The sequence below is a fragment of the Gordionus sp. m RMFG-2023 genome, chromosome 3, assembly GCF_954871325.1.
Source record: "Gordionus sp. m RMFG-2023 chromosome 3, tfGorSpeb1-WG-v2, whole genome shotgun sequence".
Classification (NCBI taxonomy): Eukaryota; Metazoa; Nematomorpha; class Gordioida; order Chordodea; family Parachordodidae; genus Gordionus; species Gordionus sp. m RMFG-2023.
In genome coordinates, this window is record NC_088777.1 from 11,386,233 (window position 1) to 11,408,558 (window position 22,326).

Consider the following 22,326-nt stretch of genomic DNA (forward strand, 5'->3'; position numbering starts at 1 on the left):
AATTCTATATAATAGAGAAATATCTACTATATGTTTACTTACTTTTTAAATAAATTTCTTATACTTGTTTGGAATAAATTATTACCATGCTTTTATATTAATGTATATACAAGTAATTTATTATATTTTATATAAACTAATATAAATATATTTCATATTTGTTCCTGGCTTAATTTTTTTATTAAAATTAACCTCCCTATCTTGTAAAATTATTTTATTAGACTAAGGTAACCCGGCCGAAGGCCGGGCTAAAGCGAGCCGAAGGTCCGCCCAAAATAAGGTCTGGGGGCGAAGACCCTAGTATTTTTTTAATCCCCCCCCCCCTTAGGAAAATCCTGGCTACGCCTATGATAAATTGACTAATATAAATTAACTGTCCTGAATAATTTGTTATATTATTGCTAGTAATATGGCCAAAACATATTGTGAAATTTTCAAAACATTTGAAACTCGTTTCAGATGAAAATTTAGAGGGCTAAAAAAACCGGCTTAACCTAGTTTTTAATTACTGGAGTTTTTCTTAAGAATATATCAAAACTAAGATAAATTAAAAGACGAATTAGCCGACATTTAGACATTACCCAACCATAGTCCCTAGTTATCAATCATTTCTATTTAATATTATACGCGAATAAGGAAGATATTTTATTTCATATATAAAAGGTTTTATAGTATCTTTATGAATAAATCATAAATCGCAAAAAAGACTGCTAATATGTAATCCAAGGGTTTTTTTTTGAATTGTTGAAATTTTAGTACTATGATTTATCATGTATAATGATAAACATGTTTATAAAATATTTTTAAATTTAGATTAATATCAGTCAATATAAGTTAACTTTTCATAAAAATCCTTGTTTAAGAACTTTAAAAAAAATTAAATAAAATCTTATAGATAATAACTTCAACTTCAATAAATGTAACAATATTTGCTAAAATTAATAAGATAAAAGAGAAAATGGACTTTAATTATTTTTTCTCATTCGCTTATATTTTTACATTATTTAATCATATGGATTTGGTAAAAAAAACTTATATCCAAATATTTTTAAAATAGCAACAATATATGCATTACATATTTTATGTTCTATATCATAGGCATTATCCAAGATATTGGGGGGGGGGGTACTATTAAATGGGGTTTTTCTCCATAATTTGGGGGTATTTAGATCCCCTTGTTTTAGATCATTGGCTTGTATTTTTATAAAAATTCTGAATGATAGTCGTTATTTTTAAAAATTATTAACTTTTACTAATTTTTCTTTCAAATTATGATTTATGATATATTGTTTACATTTAGAGGGGGGGGGGCATAAATAGAAAATTTTAAATAGCTTAAAATGATATTTACGAGAACAGGAAAATTACTGATCAGTTACGCCTATGTTTCAAATATAACTCTTTTCTTAAATTTATAAATTTATGGGGGCAATTATATGTGGTCCAAACCAAATTTTACTATGTAATGCAGGTAAAAATTAATTGATTAAATTGTATATTTCCATGTCTTAAAAGAATCGGCTTATCTGGGTAAACCTGGAAATCGCCATTGAACGGAGATGTCTTTAAAAAATCATATTATTTTTTTCTTTCAGAAATTGTAATTACACGATGGTTGGTTAAGATTAAGAATAAAATACAATACTCCAATACATGTAGCTGTTGATCTTGATTCTTTGAAATGATTCAAATGCGATTTAGTTATACATTTTACAAATATTTGAGCAATTAAATACACTTTCATTATTATGTTACAAAATTATAAATATAATTAAATCCTATATATACATCTTTATAACAACCACGATTTATTGAATGATATTGCGATGCCATGATTCGTAATCTATTTTAATAAGGATTATGTGTTGTATAAATTGTCTTTGTTTTTATCGTCTTGTTCATTATTTTCTCTATTTTGGGGGTCTTCTCTTCTGTTTGAACTAAATAAAAAATATTTCTTTTTACTGTGAAGCAATATACACAAAATTATTCCATACAAGAAACAAACCAACTAATATATAATAATTAACGTCGTTACATTAATTGCTTTATTTTTCTAAGGAAAGGGAATGCCATTCATTACTTGTTTCAGAGGGTAACGAGTAACGAGTTTCTTATTTTTGAGGGTCGGGTTTATTTTTTAAAAATAATATCGGTTCGGGCCGGGCTTAGATTCTTTAAATATGATATTATTATATTTTTTCAAATAAATTGATATATTTTTAAATTTTGCAAGAAACAAGGAGCTAATATTTTTTATTTTTTTTACAATCAAAAAAAATATTAATTTAAATAAATTAGGGCCGGGCGGACAAATAATTTTTATTTAGGATTGGGCTTTTAGGGACAAATAATAAAAATTTTATTTATAAAAAAAAATCTGGCCAGTTTTGAAAAATTAGGCTCGTTGCAGATCACAAACCAAAAGTTCGTTGAAATTTATTTAGTACATTTGAAATATTATAGTTAAGATTGTTAATCTAATTAATATTGACAATCAAGGTGTATTAATTTGTGTTCTCTAATATTATTAATTATTTTATAAAGAAAATTGTACTCATTTCTTCCGACAAAGATGATCTAACTCTGCTCTAGCCCCAGTATGAAACATTTTTACACAAATAAAGAAAATTAAGAGCACTAAGTCTAAACTTTGTAAGTGTAAATGTGCCCTAATTCAAATATTTCAACCTCGATATTCAGCAGCACAAATCTAAAAAAAACATAAGACGGTAAAAATATGAATTCAGATTAAATTCTGATAAAGATAAAAAAAAATTGATGAGGATCTAAATAAAGATTTTTTGTGAAGATGATCTAATAAGTTTTTTTTGAAAATAAAGATCCTTTTGATAGCATAGGTGGGGGTATGCAGACCTCCGTCATCTAAAAACGATTATTAATTATAATTCTTTTGATATTTTTCTGGATCTTTTAATAGCTTAATATTTTTAGGTAAAGAATATATGTGCAAAATTAATACTGATTTTGTTTGGTAGTTCATGAGTTATAACGGTTTTTGAAGCTCGGGCTAAACATAGACCCCACCTTGTCATCCGGGTAACTTTTTTTCCTTCTAGTTTTAGCCTTGATATATTAAGCTCATGCCTACTCAAGCAGAGACTAAAAAAACAAATATAAAAGCCTCAGCAATTTTATATCCTCGCAAATTGCAACTTTTACCAAAGGATAGTTCGCTCCTATCACTTTTGGTTTTTTAAAAAATTTAACTCACAGAATCAAATTACAAACATTTGAACCTAGGGAATTCCTATTCCTGAGGCAGAACATACAAAAATTTAACTATTGTTTCTTTTTAGGAGCCCAATTATGCTTTTCTTTTATATAACGTCATATTTATATTCATATTGTGAAAATTTATTAAAGTTTTAAATAAAAGTTTTAAACTATAGCATAAATAAACACTTAATTATAATCTCTAAATTGGAGTTTATATAATATATGCTTATTATATGAAAGCTACAAATAAATTCAATTCTAAGATATAGCGTATCTAAACTGGGCCCCTATGCACCCATTCTTTGAGCCCGTTGAACGTGTGTTTAGCATTGCGAAAGCTATGTTGAGAACTACTCTTATTTAACTGATCAAAATTTTGAAAATATTGTTGTTAAAAATAAATAAAAATTCTTACAAAAAGAACTCATCTTATATAATTTTCTTATATATGGGGGAAAAAAATTTTATATATAATATTTAATATTTTTTATGCAAAGCGTTATTTTTTTTGAATAAAGAATAAAGCGTTCCTTTTTTGAAATATGGTTTACAACACTAATAATAATCAATTAATTCCGATTATTTATAATTGACCGATTTTCCTTTTGGAAGGTATAATATGGTTGTTGCAATCATAAGTTTAATTATAATTATTTAAAAAAACTTCTTACTAAAACATAACCGCCGTTGGTTGATCATTTTATGAAGGTTTCTATGTAAATGTTTAGGAAAATTATTCAATAACGAAGAATAACTTACTTAGTTTCGTTCATTTCGGACCTGCTATCCCTTTTGGAAGAATAAGTTATATATTGCACGTCTCTGTTGAGATTTTTATCGTTGGCAGAAATAGTATCCTCATTTTTTTTACTCCTTTGCCATTCGTTCTTCAGTTCCCTCAGCATTTTAGGCGTCAATAGACCCCTTTCCAACAATTGGTCCGTCAATCTTGACCGAGGGCCATAATTAATCGTTTGATTATTACCTTTATTACCGTATCGCTTTTTAGTAGGACTACTCATATCATTTGTTTCGTGGTTAGATAATTTAGTTTCTAACCCATTCGTCTCTCTCTTTTTATGAAAACCTTTGACAAATTTTCGAGTCGTAGTGACGGGAGAATTAGCGTCGCTCTCATACGCGATATTATCGTCAAGAGTCCTTGCTTTATCATTAATAGCCTCTGAATCATTGGAATAATTCGAGTTATTGGTGAGAGATCTTTGGCTAAATTAAGAGTAAAATCATATTTAGTAATTAAAAAAATATCAGAGACCTGCAGAGATACTATTTGCAACCCGGCCAGGATTTTTTTTCAAACGGATTTTTTAAAAATATATAATATTTATCTTTATAGCTAATAATGGTGATTTAAAATATTTGGTATAAAAATATACGACCCAGCGGGGTATATTTAAAAAAATAATAATAGGGCTTAAGGCCAGGCCTGCAGTCTCTGATATATATTTAAAGGAACCTTCTCATATTAAGTATTAATTTTTTGTCTCCATATATTATTTTTTTTTAATCAAATCAAGAAAACATTAAACCTTTTGGAGGTTTTGTATTGAGTGGGTATATCGGGATCATAACTCAAGACATTGCTAGGTCCGTTAGAGTTGCAGAGTAACTTAGTTAGATTTGTGACGCCTATTTTTATGATAGCGTCTAATTCTAATTGCATATCCCGTATCATCGCAACGTCCGGAAACATGTCAACAAATCTGTAACTACATTATAAACAAAATTAATTTTAAATTTTAAGAAATTCTCTTCATTAATAAAAATTATTAGATATTTAGAGTATGGAACGAATTTATATCGGTTTGAGGCTAGGTTTTACCCAAATAACATTAATTTCAACTTAGACTAGTGATTCATTTATTAAAAGTGAACATACATTGATGTCAGCTGTAAGCAATGTCATTGGCTTCAGCAGACATTATTTGAAAGGAATTTACTTGTGTATATTCATAATGAATGAATCGCCTTGTTTGAAATAATTTCGAATGAACGGGGAAACTGATTTAAAATTTTTTTGTTGTTAAAAAGTTGAATTGGTTTTGAATAAGAAACTTAATTAGACCTACTTTTCATAAACAAGATAATTTTTGAATAATAATTTTATCATTATGATTGCCTAAATATTTATGCTTGCATAATCGAATGAAAAATTTGTAATATCATAATGAAACCTCTATGTGCCTCAATAAAAAAAACATTTAAATGTAACAAAAAAAATTTTTTAAATTAGAAGTAACAGCATAAGTAGGGGGGGGGGGGTTAATATAACAATAATAAACTCGAAAGTTTTAAGACCTTTGTCTAGAATCATAATAAGAGACAAAATAAAAATTTAATATTCTGATTTTAAATTTGCTAAACTGCCATAATAAACAGAAGTAATTACCTTAAAAATAAGACAAAGAATTGAGAAACTTTTAGATTAAATAAAACCAATATACATGAATACCTGAGCCAGAGGTACATATCCAAAACGTCAAAAACACCTTCCAAATGAACCAAATCGGTTATGGTTAAAGGCGGTGAGAAGGGCCAATCGTTCAGTTGATGGCATAACCATTCGAAAGTCAGGGGCTGGCCACGGCTGAATTGACGGGCAAACTTTTACAATTAATTGTAAGTGAATATTAGAGGGTAAGGTAAAATTAAAAAGTTAAGAATATTGAAAGATAGTGCCCCCTCCCATAAGCCAATGATGCTGAGACCCTAATAATGGAGCAGAGGGGGTATCCTGTGGTGCAAGCACACTCCTCCTAAAAAGTTAAGCCAAAATTTAAATATTTAAACGGGATTGAGAGTATCAATAAGAAATTATTATCACTACAATAACAATATACTCATCGATAATATATTTCTTCCTCCCGTTAAATGATTGAGAAAATGAAATACCTATGAACTAAAATTTAGAATAGATTCGATCATAAAAAATCAATATATTTTTATAATTATTTCAAGTTTTATTTATTTTTTCTAATAATAAAATAAGTAAAATATAAAAGAAATATATTGAATTGTTAAATGAAAATATATTGAATTGGACAATGATTTTTCTAATATTTCAAAAATGGCCTGTATTGTATGTATGTTGTATAAAACTAATAAATTAATGATTTAAAAAAAAGATTAAGGTTAAATGCTATTGTTTAGGGATCCAAACCGTAACGAGTATCGGTTTGATTCTGATTTAGGTTCAGTTAAAAATTACGGTTCATGGTTCAGGTTTAGTTCATAAAAAATAATGATATCGGTTCAATTTGAATGTTCATCTCGCTTACTAGCGTTATAAAATTTCAAATTTCATCACTATTCTCTAAAAAAATAATATTGAACCCTATACAATTAGAATATTCCCAAGATTCTCTTCTATCAAACTATATTTATAAGGAGGAAGATTTAAGTCCAAGAACACTTTTATATGCAATCTTGGGTAGCTAACACCCTCAAAGCAACATACAAAAATATTTAAAAATAATAATCTTTAAGTGAGTTATAAATATCGAAAAGTTCAAACGGATTCACAGGCATTTTCAGAGATTCGTTCCAGGTTCAGGTGGCATATTTTTAACGGTTAGGTATGAATCCTTGATTTTGCCTTTAAACTGTCTTGTCTCTGAAACATTTTAATTTTTATCGATCGGATATTTACCAATATTGTTATAAAACCGATATGATATTTATATTGATTTTTTATTTACCAACTATCTTTGAACCAATGTCATAAAAAACCAAACAACTTTCGCGAATGATTAAGTGTATTTTGTTTTTTTTTATTTTCCAAAAATAAATAATCTTATTTAAAATATGAGCAATGTTTATAGTTGAATGTAGTGTTGCTAAACGTTTCAATTTAACCGATTTTTTTTAAAAAAATCGCTAATAGATGTCTCCTTTATACCATCTGTGGGTAAAATCTCCAAGATGCCATTTTTTCTTATCAATTATAGTTTAGTATATATGATTTTTCGAAATCAAGCAATAGTTTTGCTAATAAGATATATTGAAAGTAAAACGTCTCAGTTGAAAGATTATTAGATATATATATTGTACGGATAACATGGGTGGTTTTGATATTAAAATAATATAATATGCTAACTTTATTAGCTATGATGATGCTTCAAACATGAATGGAAGGATAAATAGAGTATATGGTCTGATTAGAGGTGAGGACCTAAAGTGATCTTTTATGCTATTGTCATCGTACCAAACGATAAAAGAAAAAATCTTGAGTTAGCCGTTTTTAAAAAGATAGGTTAAATAGGCCGTTTAACTAGCTGAATGTAATTCGTTATATATTTTTTAAATCCTTCTCTTGCTCGCAGATATTACAAAATCTGCATTTTTCTTTAAAATCTTTTTTTGAAAATATTACAAAATAAATTTAATTTTGGTTCCTTTTTTTAAATTAATTTATTATTAGTGTGAATTTTTATAACTTGAAGAAATCTCATAATATAGGTCAATAGTAACTTTTTATCCTCAATTCTGGTATACAAATCGTATGGGGATTCAATCTCTTGATTTTAAACCCTTTACCGAAGGCGATTTAAAAAAATTTTAAATCCAATTTAACCAGAAATGAATTCTAGCATGTGTAGAGTATTTACCCTATAAATTTCAGCCAATTTTGCCATGAACTTTAGAACTACTTCTAATTTATATTAATCTTTATATAAATTAAAAAATACTAAAATGTCTATGGCTGAAATTTATAAGGTAAATACTCTACACATGATAGAATGCATTTCCGGTTAAATCGGATTTTAAAATTTTTTAAATCGCCCTCGGTAAAGGATTTAAAATCAAGAGATTCCGAATCCTCACGGATTGCGAATCTCCATACGACATATATATTTACTATTCTATAATTATTCAATTTAACTGACCTTTTATATAATATTTAATATAAATACGCTATATTATTGTATAACAAATATATTATTTGAATATTATAAACTTTAAAAAATATGAAATAAAAAATGGAATTATGTACAAAAATTTAAAAAATAATTCCTACAAAATCTTTTTTTTTAAAAAAAAGGGTAATTAAAAAATAAAACATATCGATAAAAGGTCATTTGGCATCTTGAACCTCGGATATTTCAGGTAGAGACCCGCAAAATAAAAGAAAAATCGGCCCGAAGCCACCTACGGCTCGGTGGCAAAAAATTTTGAACTAGACCCGGCCCGAATTTAAAAAATAAATTTACAGGTAAGAAAATCTCAATCTCAACATCTTCCCTATTTTAATGTTATGCATTAAATTTAAAAGTTCAGCAAAATACTTTTAGAATATTTGTTTATTTTATTCTATTTATTATAAGGAAAGTTAATAGTAAATATCTACCATAGCCATCTTATTTTTGTTAAAATTTTATTCATTAAAATAAAAAGGAAGAAAATATAAAATTAATATTTTACGGGCCGCGGCCGAGTCTATATTTTCTTGATAGTGGCTCGGACGTGCAGGACTCTAATTGTGAAGGAAGCTAAAAAAAAAAAGGACCTTTTTATCTATTGGGGAAAGGGAAGCTAAAATTATCGGCGTTTTTTCCGATAATTGTTTTATATCAGTTTTATAACTTTGACCAACCCATTTAAATATTTCAACCCTAAACCCTCTTTTAACTTTTAAATTTTACGTGGCCTCTTTAATTTTAGAAAAGTATAAATATAATATAAATAAACAAAACGGTAAAATTTTTATTTAATTTTAAGCTACAAATTATATGGCTCTCTTACTGTTAAAAAAAAATCGAGCTTTTTGTGCCCTTTTAAAATAACCTGACAATAATAACATTAATATCTTAAATCAGGCCACTTAAATATTATACAAGATATAAAAATAAATCCCAATAAAAATATTTACATGTGAATAAACAATAATTAAGATAAATTTTGACATGTGGTAGTTTGAAGATTAGATTATTCCATATCACCCCTTTTGTCAAAAATGATTTTTTTTTATAAATCTTCTCTTCTCTCCGTTTAACGGCGATTTCCAGGTTTACCCAAGATAGCCAGTTTTCCTTCTGATTTAATCATTAGGAAATTTTGTAGCAAGGTTTTTACAATCAGATGCCCTTCCTGAAATCAACCCCTTAAGGTAGTTTTACACCTCGTCGCGGAAACGATGATCCTATTCTAGACCTTAACCCCAGGAAACATTTTAGAGAGGCTAAAAGTAGGATTTTGGGAGTTTTTTTTCAGAAATAGATTTTACTATTTTTTTACATAAAAAAAAATCCGAAATATATATAAAATAAGTTAACTTATGGCCAATACAAGGTTATACCATAATATTCAAAATGATAGATATTTGACTTTTTAAATTGTTCTCCTGTAAAATTACAAAAATATGGAGATAAAATAAAACTAATTGTAAGGCGACAATATAACAATTAGCAAACAAAATTTTAGCTAAATTAAATGGATCGAAAGAAAGGCTATTGAGACAAGGAATTATTTATTCAATAATTTATTCTCAAAAATTATTATTCCAATTATGGCATTTTGCAAATATGTAATTTAATAACTCCCCAAAATTTAATTTTGAATATTTCCCTAATTATTTATTACAAAACTATATGAAACCACAATAAAATTTACTTGTAAAGGGTAATATTTTATTTTTCATACATGTGATACCTTCTTCTACCCCTTTGACGCCATATAAAATGTAAAATGCTTCATCAATAAAAAATAACTACCTTTATAAACATAGCACAAACGAATGTCTGTTTCTTGCTTATGGGTGCACAACAGAACACATATCTAACTTTGAGCGGCAAAGGTATATGCTGGGCCGCGTCAGCTAGAAATTTGAAATCTTCCAGGTTGCACATAAAATATTTGGAATTGTCGACGGTGCAAATGGCGGTAAATATATCTAGCAAGTTGGAGAGGCTGGCTTTAGGGAGGTGGTAAGAAAATAGTTCTATCTGCTCGGCAGTGGGATGTAGTCCGGCCACCTATTAAATATTTTTTTTATATTATATATGTAAGTGTTAAAATAACTATTACTTCTGAAAATGGGTTCAATAGTATTTTTTTGTCATAATCTTTATACGATAATTTTACCGTTTTAAGTCCCACTTACATCAAGGCTGCTATTAAAAGCTTGTTAGCAAGCCTTTTAAACACCAATTAACATTGTATTGTGTTTTTTCATTATTATTTTTTCGGTTCAAATAAATATTATATTGTATATATTTTTTCAAGTATAATAATTTCTTTATTTAAAAGTAAATTTCATTTGATATTTTGATTAAAATTTGAAAAATCCCAAATTATTTTGAAAATAAGAAAATTTGACGAGTTAGATAAATAGTAACTTGCAATGCAAAAATGAAACTGCATAACTGTTTAATCTATCATCTAAAATAACGTGACGGTGCTCTAGAACAACCTCAAATAAAGGTATCGGAATAAATTCAACTGAAAAAGATAGAATTTAATATGAATAAATTCCCATTTGTAAAAATTTAAATTCCAAAAATAGTAGGGCCAACTTAGTGGATCTTAAAATTGCTCTGTGTATTTAATCAAATAATTACTAATTCATTCAAGGTGGTCCTATAATAAAGCATTTAATAATAAAATTATAGGTGGATAAGAAAAATATTTTAATATAATAATCCATCCCTATTTTATTTTTTATTTACTTGGTGGATAATATAGATACATTAATTGTTATTTAAGATTGAGACAATTAAGTTAGACATTTCTATAAAATTTTTAATAGATAAGCTATATAATTTTTAGAGCAAATTTTTTTATTATATTTTATAAAGGACACATTAATAAATCTTAACGACGTCGCAGGGTTAATGAATAGGAAAGTATTTAAATTTCGTTTAATACGTAAAAATAATACACAAGCCCAAACCTCGATAGGTTCAATAGAAGCTTCCCCATTTCTGAGCAGAGACTTCAGGGTGAATAAATCTTGAGATCCGAAAGTAGTGACTTGCCCGCCAATTTCGTTATCTTCCGAGTTTTGTGACATACCGAATCGGCCCGCTCTGCCGGATATCTGCAAAGCTTGACTAACGGACAAACGTTCCATTTCTCTTTAAAACATTTTTTTGTCCATCCAAATTTATTTTTAAAAAGGAATATTATAAATATAGAGTTTTTAAAAAAATGTCATAAATATTAGCCCTATATCTAACCTATTTTTTAGTTATACGTCTTTATCCGACTTTTAAATAAATTAAGTCTCATAATCTGCTCGGCTCGATTTTGGATATGACTAATATTTTAAAAACTTTATAGAACGACATTTTTAAAAAAATATTTTAATATTAATATTTAATTAAGGATAAAACATGCTAAACAACCTTAAAATAAGTTCGTATAAGTACATCTGGATATTCACTTTTTTTAGCATTTATTTTTTTTATTAAGGTTGAGAATTTATTAATTTTAATAACTATATAAAATCATAAAACATGACCAAAATCATCCTTTAAAAATTTTTAAAAGTTTTTTAAATGTTTATATTTCCCATTTGTTTTAAATACTTCCAAATTTGATTAATATAACAGCCCATTTCTTAATAATGAAAAATATAAATTAATTTTAATCTAACTTTTTTTTCCGTAAAAATTTCACAACTTTATAAATTTTAAGTTAAATTTATTCAATTTTATTAATTTCTAGAACTTTAAAAAATTAATAAATTTTTGTAAATTCGAAAAAAAAAGATTTAGACCATTATTTTATTTTCACATTAAAAATAGCTTATTTCTCTTTTTTGGTTAAAATTCATAAATTTAATTATAGTTAGTATCCCCACCGATCAATGATATATAATAATGGCGATTCATTCATTTAAATGAGTATCAATACAAATCAGCTGATGGTACGAATAATTACGAAAATTTACATATAATTCCATCGAATAATGGATAAAAAATTATTCGAAGTAAAATATTTTTCATTATTCGTATTCGATTTGAAGTTTGAATAGAATAATTTTGTTATTCATACTCAAAAAATTCGAATTAAATCGAATCGAATAATTCGTTATAGGTATAATTCATGCACCAAAATTTTTAAAATTAGTAAGGACAGGGAAACAAGAAACATGTTCATAAAAAAAGATCAAAAAAAACAAACGCCCTTTTCCCTTCGTCATTTTTTACATTCCTGGCCAAAGGTATTCCCCTTATTATTCCTGGTATCAATCCCATCCATCTTTGTGAGGGGAGGGCTCTCCGGTGAAAGTCTAGCCTCAGAAAGAGTACCCTATAATAAATAATCTCTTAAAAAAATAGCGATTGTAGAAGATAATACCTATTTAATTATACCAGATATTTTTTTTAAAAAATCGGACATTTTTATTGTCTAGGTTTGCCAACCTTTAAGATATGATAGAATATCTTTAATAAAATCTATGGAATAAAAACAAGTGTATTTAGAAATAAATGTTGGAGATGATGATTTATATGAAGAACATTAATTTTCAAAAATAAAAATATATTACCTTTCGCCCGTCGTTTCATTCAAGGAAGGTTTGAGGAGGGAATAAAATATGATGCGTTTGATGTTTCTATGATAGACATATATTTTTAAAATATTTAATAAAACCTTCAAAAATATATATACAGTATTTTTATAAGAAAACAAATAGGCTTATTAATTTTTGATTTAAAAAAAGGGTCAAAATATAGTTTTAAAAAATCTCCCATCCATAAAATATATTTATATTATTAAATTTTGATATGGTAATTTTTTTAGATTTGTAATAAAACATAAAGAAAAGCAAAAAAATAAATAAATAAAGCAAGAAAGAAAGAAAGAGGATAGAAGCATAGTTAAGATATTCTGCCTATTTTAAAAAATATATCTTAAAATTTAGGCAATGACGTAAAAAGTAAAATCTATTGATCATCCATTATTATTGATATATTATAGTATTGTGATAATATTGATATTACAGATTAATGCCCATTCCTATGGCATCGGTTGCAACCATTATTTTACAGGGATCGTCTGGATCGTTGAAACGTTTGGCTTGTTCAAGTTTGGTCCCTATATTTTTATTTTTAAACAAATATTTCATATATTTTTTTATAAAGAGAAAATCAAAGAAGGAAGTTAAGAAAAAGGATATAAATTGTAAAAAAAATATAAACATATAATTAAATATATATACCTGGAGGGAGGCCACCGTATATAACAGCGCAGGACTTTCCTCTGGCCTCTATTTTCTGGCTTATCATGTAAATGTCGTTTTTGCTAAAGCAAACTATGCAATCACCATCCTTTACGTTGTCGAAAGATCCTAGGTATTTTAAATTTATATTCAACAAGTTTCATATAGTATAAAGAGTATATAGAAATTTAACTTTATTTTTTTTAAAAGGTTCCTTTCATTTTTGCTTCAAGTATTTAATCTTTGCATCAACCTTCCTTTTTCGATCTAATTCTTCTTTCTTTTTTTTTCTTTCTTTCTAAATATAGTTTTAAAATTTCGAAATGAAAATGACCTAAAGGTTTGTCCAATATCGTGAGAGGTGTCAATCTCTTGTATTTTCTGATCTCTACGTTTTCCCCGATAGGGTTCAATATATCCTTGACTATTTGTATTGCCGAGCTTTCCCCGCACAAATGTATTTCGTCGGCTACTAGACCTGTTTTAATTATTAATTTTAATTTTTTTTATAGAAATTTCTCTTTCTCTTTTTCATTTATATTTTATTCTTGAAAAACAAAGTTTAATTAAATTTAAAAGGCAATAATTATATTAATATATATACACATTGAGTTTTAATAAACAATAGTTTAACTTCTAATAAAACATATATCAGCGCGTTATATACTTTTACTAAATTTATTTGCGAAATATTAGTTCATTAGAATCATTTCAACGTCCTGAAGCCTTGCCTAACCCAAAGCTGAGTTTGGGTTTAAAAATCTTAAAAATAAAAATAAAAATAAAAAGGAAGGGGTGGGGCATATACAAATAATTATAATACCTGGGAGTTAGAAAAAGCAAATAGTAGATTTTACTAAAGTTTGTGTTTAATTTATATTTTTCAACTAAAAATTTCAAAATATAATAAAAATTCGGGCTGGGCTTGGACTAAAAATTATTAATTCCTGCCTAGTTTGAGCTTAAGAAAGAAAGAAATTAATATTATAACCCTTGTGTAGTTATTTTCGTTCAATGGGATTGGCAAATACACCGCATAGACGACGTAAAATCAAAAGCCTTTTGAAAAATTAGTCGTCATAAAGAAAAATATTTTTTATGTATTGATTAAAATTGCTTTTATTTTATTATGTATTTTTTGATCATAATTCATGTTTTAAATATGTGATTATCGTAATAAACATAGGATATCTTGACAATTTAAGAGGTTGAGGTTCAGGAATAATAGCCCTTATTATCTTAGCCTTCCTAATAAAACTTCCTGTTTATATTTTTCATCTTTGGCTACCTAAGGCCCATGTGGAAGTGTCGACATCAGGATCCATACTACTAGGGTCCCTATTAAAATTAGGAGTATTTAGTTTTTTATATTTTTAGCCCCCTTTCCAAATTTTAAGGAGGGGCTGAGCCCCCACGTTAAACAATATTATTTTTCAAATGTTAAATTTGAATCTCCTTATTATTAATATAAAAATTCAAAAATCTTTTTCATATTTTTTTCTATAGCTAGATAAAAGATGGAAAATCAAAAGTTTTATTTTTAATATTTTTATAAGTCGTCGCCTTTTCTGTTTTATTTAAAAGAGAGATTTGCCACTAACAAGTAGTGGTGATAAATAGCCCTATTGTTAACATGTTTTAAGCCAACTCTAAAAAGGCTAAACCGAATTTTTAAGCGAAAACTATCATCTTAGCCTCGACCGAGGTTCAAAAAAGATTGCTGAGTTTATAATAAAAGTGTACTTTTGCTTCAAGGCTTAACGAATTTTTTCGATTGTTATGATTTAGCCGATTTAACAACACTACAGGCAAGAAATAGTCTAATTTAACAAAATCTTTTATAGTGTTTATATAGGAATTTAAAATTTAATCGGTAGGTTGTTAGTTGTAAGGATAAATCAATTTACTTTGAAATAATATTTTGGGATATTTTTTTTATCGAGTTCTTGGATGTTCTTTTGCCAATAAATCTTTTTTTTTATTGACTGACTGATATTTAGAAAAAATTTATTAGGAACATGTTGACAATAATAAAATATTATGTAGGCAGCGTCTACAGAAAAGAAAATTTATTCGAGGCAAACCTCATCCAAAATCTACCCTTAAATCTCTAAAAAAAATCGCGATCTTCAGCCAAGATATATCCATATCTACTCATTAAGCTCTATCAACACCATGATATTAATTTTAAAAAATCTAATATTTAGCCACCATTTTTAACCAAACAGTTCTTATTAAGCTCTTCCAGGCTTCATGATTATTTAAATAGCAAATAATCATTAGTTAAGATAATCATTAGTTAGTGCTAATCGATTAGTTGTTACTAAAACAAACCGTAAATCTAAATATTAGCCATGAACGAGTCTGAATGAATGCAAAATAAATATTTATTAATAAATTAAAAAATTTTTTATCAGTTAATATTGGTTTAGAAATTTGAAGATCAAATTTTTTTTATGAATCCATGGTTATATACAGCTTTCGTAGAATCTTTTTGTAAATTTTAATTTAAGTAATCTCGGACATTTATTTTATATAGTTTTTTATAATTTAATATAGTTTTTACATATGTTTTAAATAATTCACCTGTTTTTATCATTAACAAATAGTAATTATTTTTACCTTACCCTATCTCCTTTGGATTCAAAAAAATTGTAGGCAAATCGCTCCTACTCCTATCAACCCCCCCCTCTCGTGTAGATGTTGTATGTAAGTAAATATTTATAGATGTTGCTCGATTCAGAAATTCCACTTTTATTTAAAAATATGCCATTAAAAAAAATCCAAAATTAAATGATGAGCTTCGAGAATATATCGACGAAGATTCGTCCTAATGAGAAATCTAAAAAAATTCCTTTAATGTGTCGTTACTTTATTCTACTGCCGAGTGTGAAATAGCTTCCATTTTATGATTTTGATCATGGCAATAAACAAATAGTTTAAGAGTAAATTATTTGTTAAAATTTAATGTTTATAAATATTAATGAACCTTCGATGTTGGAATGGATTCCAGATCCATGTGTCAAAAAAAATAGAAAAAAGGAATCACCATGGAAGAATGAGATCCTTTTAAAGAAAAATACAGCCAAAAGAAAACGAAGAAATGAAAGATTTATTGGAAAATATTTTAATTCATATTTATTTTAATTTATATAGATATCGGTGTATTAAATTTGTTATATTATTCCTAAAATATAATATAAATATTTTATTCATATTCGTAATTTAAGAAATTGATTATATATATCAATTAATTTGATAAATGCGTATTCTCCCCTCCCCGACAAGTTTTTAAGCTATACACCACTGATTATAAAGCTAGACATTTTTTAAATTTCACCTAATAAGGCCCTAGACCAGGCCCATCCTCTAACCGGGTCTTTTATCATCTGTATCTCATCGATTATTGCTACTTCGTAATGATTTCCTTTGGTCGACTCACTCAATAAACCTTTTTCGTTGGTTTTAATAAGATTATCTTTTATATAATCATCATCTTGGGAAATACTAGTTTCTGGAGATAATTTGGTCATTTCTACGGTGCAGGATACATGATTACTAGGAATTCCATCAGATCTGGCTAGCTTCCTCTCCTCCCCTGTAACTAAATCACAGTTTGTATTCTATTTTAAAAAATTTGGGTGACATTTATAATATATTTTGCTATTATTTTAAATATAATGTATTACTTAATTGGTTACAAATCTCGCCTAAACTCCATTAGGCTTAACCTACAAATCGGCTCTAACTAATTGGTCAAAAATTAGGAATAGGCTAAGGAACTTGGCTAATCGTTCATCAGCCTTACATGAGATGATTTGATCTTTAATTATTATTTATTTTTATTTATTAAAATTATTTATATATAACTATTCTTAATAAAGTCGGTTAAGTTGTTTTGGAGTCGGCTAAAAGCAGCCGATCATGCAGTTGCAGAATATTGCCTTGTAAAGTAATCAATTTCAAATTTTACGAGTAAGGAGTATCATTTTAAATTTGTAAAATAAGTTTAAAGCTATACTTTTATAAGCTTAAAATAATACACAGGGTAAAATACAAGATACTAAATTAATATATATAAATAAAAATTGGGCACCTATTAAATTTCATAATTTAATTATACAATGATGTAATCAAAAAATCAATAGACTTTAATTGCATTCAATTGAACCACTTAAGATAATTAACATTTATTTTAATGCACTTGTATGACTTTGATTTTTTTAAAATGATATAATAATATGATGAAGCTTCCATAGAAATTAGATGAGCATTACCACCCTTGCAATATTTCTTAAAAAATTATCAAATAATAATTATTACTAATTAAATTATATTCATTTTTTTTAAAAAAATATCAATTTCTAATACATTAAAAAACTATATTAATTACTCTAAAAAATATTTTTAACTGACATTAAAAAAATTACTGGTAAACAAAGTTAACATATTTTTTTTAAAAAATCAAAGAAAAAATCATGCAAAAATGATAAAATTTTGGTATATTTTAGATATTATACCTAGTCCTAGTTCGATTAAGTGTCCAAGTTACAAAACATAACTAAAATTAGTAACTAATTTTTGTGAACAAGATATTTGAATCATGTTATTCATTATATTTTAAAAGAATGCATATGAGTTAGGTGAATTTCGTTTCAAATAAAGCTATGCCGATATTAAATATCGGATCGGGCCGATACCTGTAAAAACCGATCCGATTTTTTTTACTTTTCTTTTTTTTGTTATTTTATTTTATTTTACGTTATGTTATGTATATTTATTTTACATTATTATAATATTTTGAAAATATTTTTTTAAATTTTATTTCGTTTTTAAAATAGATTTATAGTATCTTAAAAGTTTTTTTTAAAAAAATAGAAAGGAATACCCAAAGTTTTATTTATTTTTAATCTTTTTAAATAACGTCAATTTTTTTATTTTTAAATAAAAAAAATTTTTTAAACATGGCCTCTGAATTATGGAAATATTTTACAAAAGATAATTTTGCAAAATGCGTTATCTGCGGAATCATCTGAGTCTGCCTTCAGTATGGCAGGAGATATAGATAGTCCATATCGTAGAAGCTTATTCCCAGAAAATCTAGAGGCTCTCATATTTATTAAAAAAATCTAATATATTATAATTTTTTATATTAAATATTACAATTTTATAATTCATACCAACATAAAATAGATATATTATTAAATATATATTTTTTTATTATAGTCTTAATTGTAGAAATAAAAAAATTAAATTCATAATTCGATTTTTTGCATAAAAAATATTGATTTCTTAATTACATTTGGTTCAAACGGGGGGTGATTAAAAATCAGTATAAATATCGGATCGGTTTTGAAGCAATATCGGAAAATATCGGATCGAATCGGTGAAAAATATGTGGATCGGCACAGTCCTAGTTTCAAATGCTTAGACATACAAATAAATTAATTCGCTAGATTTTTGTAAATACATTTAGTCGAGTTAGAACCAGGTATTACATTTAAAATAAATAAATAAATATATGGTAAACAAATATAAAATTGATTATTTTTAAAAAAATAAATCGTTAGCTGAGTATTATATCGTTTTATAACCATTTTTTTGTTCAAGCAAGCTTTTCTTAAAAAATGTATTACTTGTGTTTTAGATAGAATATTGCAATGTAATCCTACAAATAAATCATTAAAAATTATATTTTTTTGTGTGGATATATAGGGATATGGGACTGAAGAATTCATCTATAAAATTTTGTAAAAAAAGTAGATACACTATAACACTCAGGCAACAAAATAAAAAGAAAGGAAATTTTATCAACTAAAAACAATAATTAATTTATATTTTAAAATATCTTGTACTTAAAAATTTATTTAAAATGTCCTTTGGCTCCTATTGAAAAATGAAGACTAACTTGAAAAAAATAAAATTGAAATTCTTAATTTTTCTATAGATGAATATATAAAAAAATAAGACAATCTAATTGGATAGCGAATCCAAACATTTATCCTAATTCCCCTTATACCCCTCCCTCTCAAAAAAAATTGGCAATTTTAATTTAGATAAAACTTATTCACAAATTCTAATTCTAGAATAGTAAACTTGATACATTAATGATATAACACTATTATGTTAATAAATAATTTTATAGATAAAAAAAATATATATCATAAAATAATATAAAAGTCTACATTTTCATTGGTTTTATTGTAGACTTCATTTGCAAGCATTTTCAAGGGGCCACAATATATTCCTGATTTTGCATTTATAAATCTTTGAAGTGCCTGATAAGTTTTGCCACTATTAGTTGGACCAGCATGATATATGATTTTTCTGGTATGTGCTCTTGCCTCTGAATACCTAAATATATATTAATAGATTCTATATGCAATTAGAGTAAATTACAACGTTAACATAAAATTAAAGTGTTGACCTGATTCGATGGAAAACATTTCCATATTTTTCAATTTATTGATAATAAAATTATTTGACTTGCAAAAAATTGTTAAAATGACATATTTATATATTCTTATCAATTTTTTTTTCAAATGAAATGTTTTGAATTTAATTTGCACAATACTTTATATAAATAAATAATATTTTTATCTAATAAAATTAAAATATCAACCAGGGTTTTATGTTTTTAATTATTGAATCTAATAACAAAAAGATTTACTAAATCAAATAAATAAATTGAATGTTTATAAATTACCAATTTAATGGATCTGTAAGATCACTTATTTTCTTGAGATCATCCATGCATTCTATATGAGGAAACATTTGTTTAGCATGTTTAAGAAAATATGGAAATATATCAGAAACATGACCAGCATTTGTCAGTATATCACTCATCACAATATGGAATTCTACTGGTAGGGCATCAGATTCCAAACAAAATCTCCTAAAACTAAGGAATCCTTGTGAAAATAAACGTTGATCCAATCCTTGTTCTTCTGCTAAACTTTTAATTTCTGATAGTCTATAAAAGGCATTTAAAGCTTTGATTAACTCTTCCTTTTTAATATTATTTTGTGTTATTTCAAAGCCTATATTAATATCATCAGGATTTTTTTTTGCTTCAATAGTTATGGGTTTAATAATTGAACTCAAATCGATTGGTCTTTTAGAGTAGTTTTTAACATTAATACAATTTAAGGATTTAAACCAAAATGCTATAATATGAGATCTATATGGAGAGTTAAGTTTTTTGCATACATTGATCATAATATTTTTTAAAAAATTAAATGAATGTAAACAACTCATATGCTTTTGATTATTTATATTTTTTGATTTGTTAGACACTGACCAGTTTGATAAAATAAATAATATAAGCTGATACATTGGCGTACGCAGCGGGGAAAGCCAAAAAATGCAGATGCCGGATATATTTTTCAAAAATATTATTGTTTATATTAATTTTTATTTGTTAATATTTATTCGTATCTCATATTAAATATATATTTAATTACATTTATTATCACATTCATAAGTTATTTTTCGATTTCAAGTTTTCCGGCGTAATATTTACTTATTATTTTCAAATTTTTAGTGGCGTAATATTTATCTACAATTTTCAAATTTCTAGTCAAATAATAATTATTTCTCAAACTTCTGGCCCAACAGGGAAAAAGGCAACCTTGTCCAACGAGATAGAGTCTCTGCCATCAAGCAGTAACAGCTTTTAAGGAGTTAGAAGAGCCAATTATTTGCTATTACAGAAATATCACAATGGTCTGAAAGAAATATTTCTTAAGAAGCAAGAAAATTATTGGATTCAATGCTTAATCCAAATTTTATTTTATACAACTATTTTAAGTATTACTTTTCAAAAACATTACATTACATTGACTTGATTAAGAAGATGAGAATAGCGGAGAGCAATTTATCAGAACTCAAAGAAATTAGGGCTAATGTTGATGAAGAATTTCATATTTTATATTTTATTGTTGAGTCAAAAGCAGAGCTATACGTGTTTAATATTTGTTTCCCTCGACTTGTAGCAGGCAAGCTCATCGTTAAAACATTAATATAGGATCAGTAGAAGAGTATATCTTAGATACAGATACATTTATAACCCAAATGAATGAATTTTTAATTCATCATGCAGCACTTACTAATCTGCAAATATTACTTCCACAAAAGCCTTCCCAACCTTTTTCAGATGGTGATATATAAAAAAATATTTGTTAGATTATATTATGAAGATGTTAAAATATCTTATGATGCCTTACTAGCTGAATAACTATGTTTATAAGATTAACTATGGTTGATATAGTTCCAAAAAATGCTATGGATGCTCTGCATTATTTTAAACACATTTTAGATTAAATTTCCAATGTATTAAAAAGGTTTATAAACTCTTCCCATAAACTAATGAGAGAACATTCTCTTTTTTAAGAAGAATAAAAGCGGCCTGCAGAAGTACCATTTGTAGGGCACGCCCGGATTTTTTTTAAAGATTTTTTACGGCCCGGCCTGGGTTTTTTTTAAAATTTTCAGGCCCGACCCGGCTTTTTAAAAAAAAATTTTTAGGCCCGGCTCGGCTTTTTTTAAAAGTATATTTGAAATCGTTATTATTAGCTATAAAAATCAAAAATAAATATAATTTATTTTAAAAAAATCCGGGCCGGGCCTATACAGCCCGGCCTGGGTGTTTTTTTAAAATAATTCAGGCCCGGCTTGGGTGTTTATTTTAAAAAAATTCAGCCCCGGCCCGGGTGTTTTTTAAAAAAAATTTCGGGCCCGGCCCGGGTATATTTAAAAAAATTTAAATACTGTCCGGCTGAAAAACATACCAAAAAGTACAACATCTGAAAGTAGAAAAAAAGGTTTGGATCTTTTGAATATTCATAGGCATTTGAAGACAAGCAGGAGATTGGATTTTATGTTGTAAATATATAACATACAAA

General features: G+C 26.6%; 1 protein-coding gene across 2 annotated transcripts; it reads right to left on the bottom strand.

Annotated features, from left to right (window-relative positions):
- Positions 1-1,782: 1,782 nt before the first annotated feature.
- On the bottom strand, positions 1,783-20,385 carry LOC135925677 (ATP-dependent RNA helicase SUV3 homolog, mitochondrial-like). 2 transcript variants are annotated; one of them, XM_065461111.1, is made up of 14 exons: positions 20,130-20,371; positions 19,609-19,777; positions 16,932-17,046; positions 16,764-16,874; positions 13,758-13,901; positions 13,424-13,552; positions 13,206-13,299; positions 12,752-12,817; positions 11,150-11,333; positions 9,972-10,232; positions 5,714-5,865; positions 4,791-4,970; positions 4,000-4,467; positions 1,783-1,940 (listed from the first exon to the last, which is right to left on the bottom strand). In XM_065461111.1, exons 1-14 carry the CDS (start codon positions 20,267-20,269, stop codon positions 1,859-1,861), a joined length of 2,295 nt encoding a protein of 764 aa, XP_065317183.1. In that variant the 5' UTR covers positions 20,270-20,371; the 3' UTR covers positions 1,783-1,858. The 2 variants fall into 2 exon arrangements, with proteins under 2 accessions (XP_065317183.1, XP_065317182.1); XM_065461110.1 differs by having other exon boundaries at positions 16,764-17,046; positions 20,130-20,385.
- Positions 20,386-22,326: the final 1,941 nt, after the last annotated feature.

Coding starts and splice junctions, on each gene's coding strand:
- LOC135925677 (XM_065461110.1), bottom strand. CDS start 20,269: ATGAGTGATATACTGACAAATGCTGGTCATGTTTCTGATATATTTCCA. Junction 19,778..20,129: donor CTTACAGATCCATTAAATTG/GTAATTTATAAA, acceptor ATATATATTTAG/GTATTCAGAGGCAAGAGCAC. Junction 1,941..3,999: donor TCCGAAATGAACGAAACTAA/GTAAGTTATTCT, acceptor TTTTTTATTTAG/TTCAAACAGAAGAGAAGACC.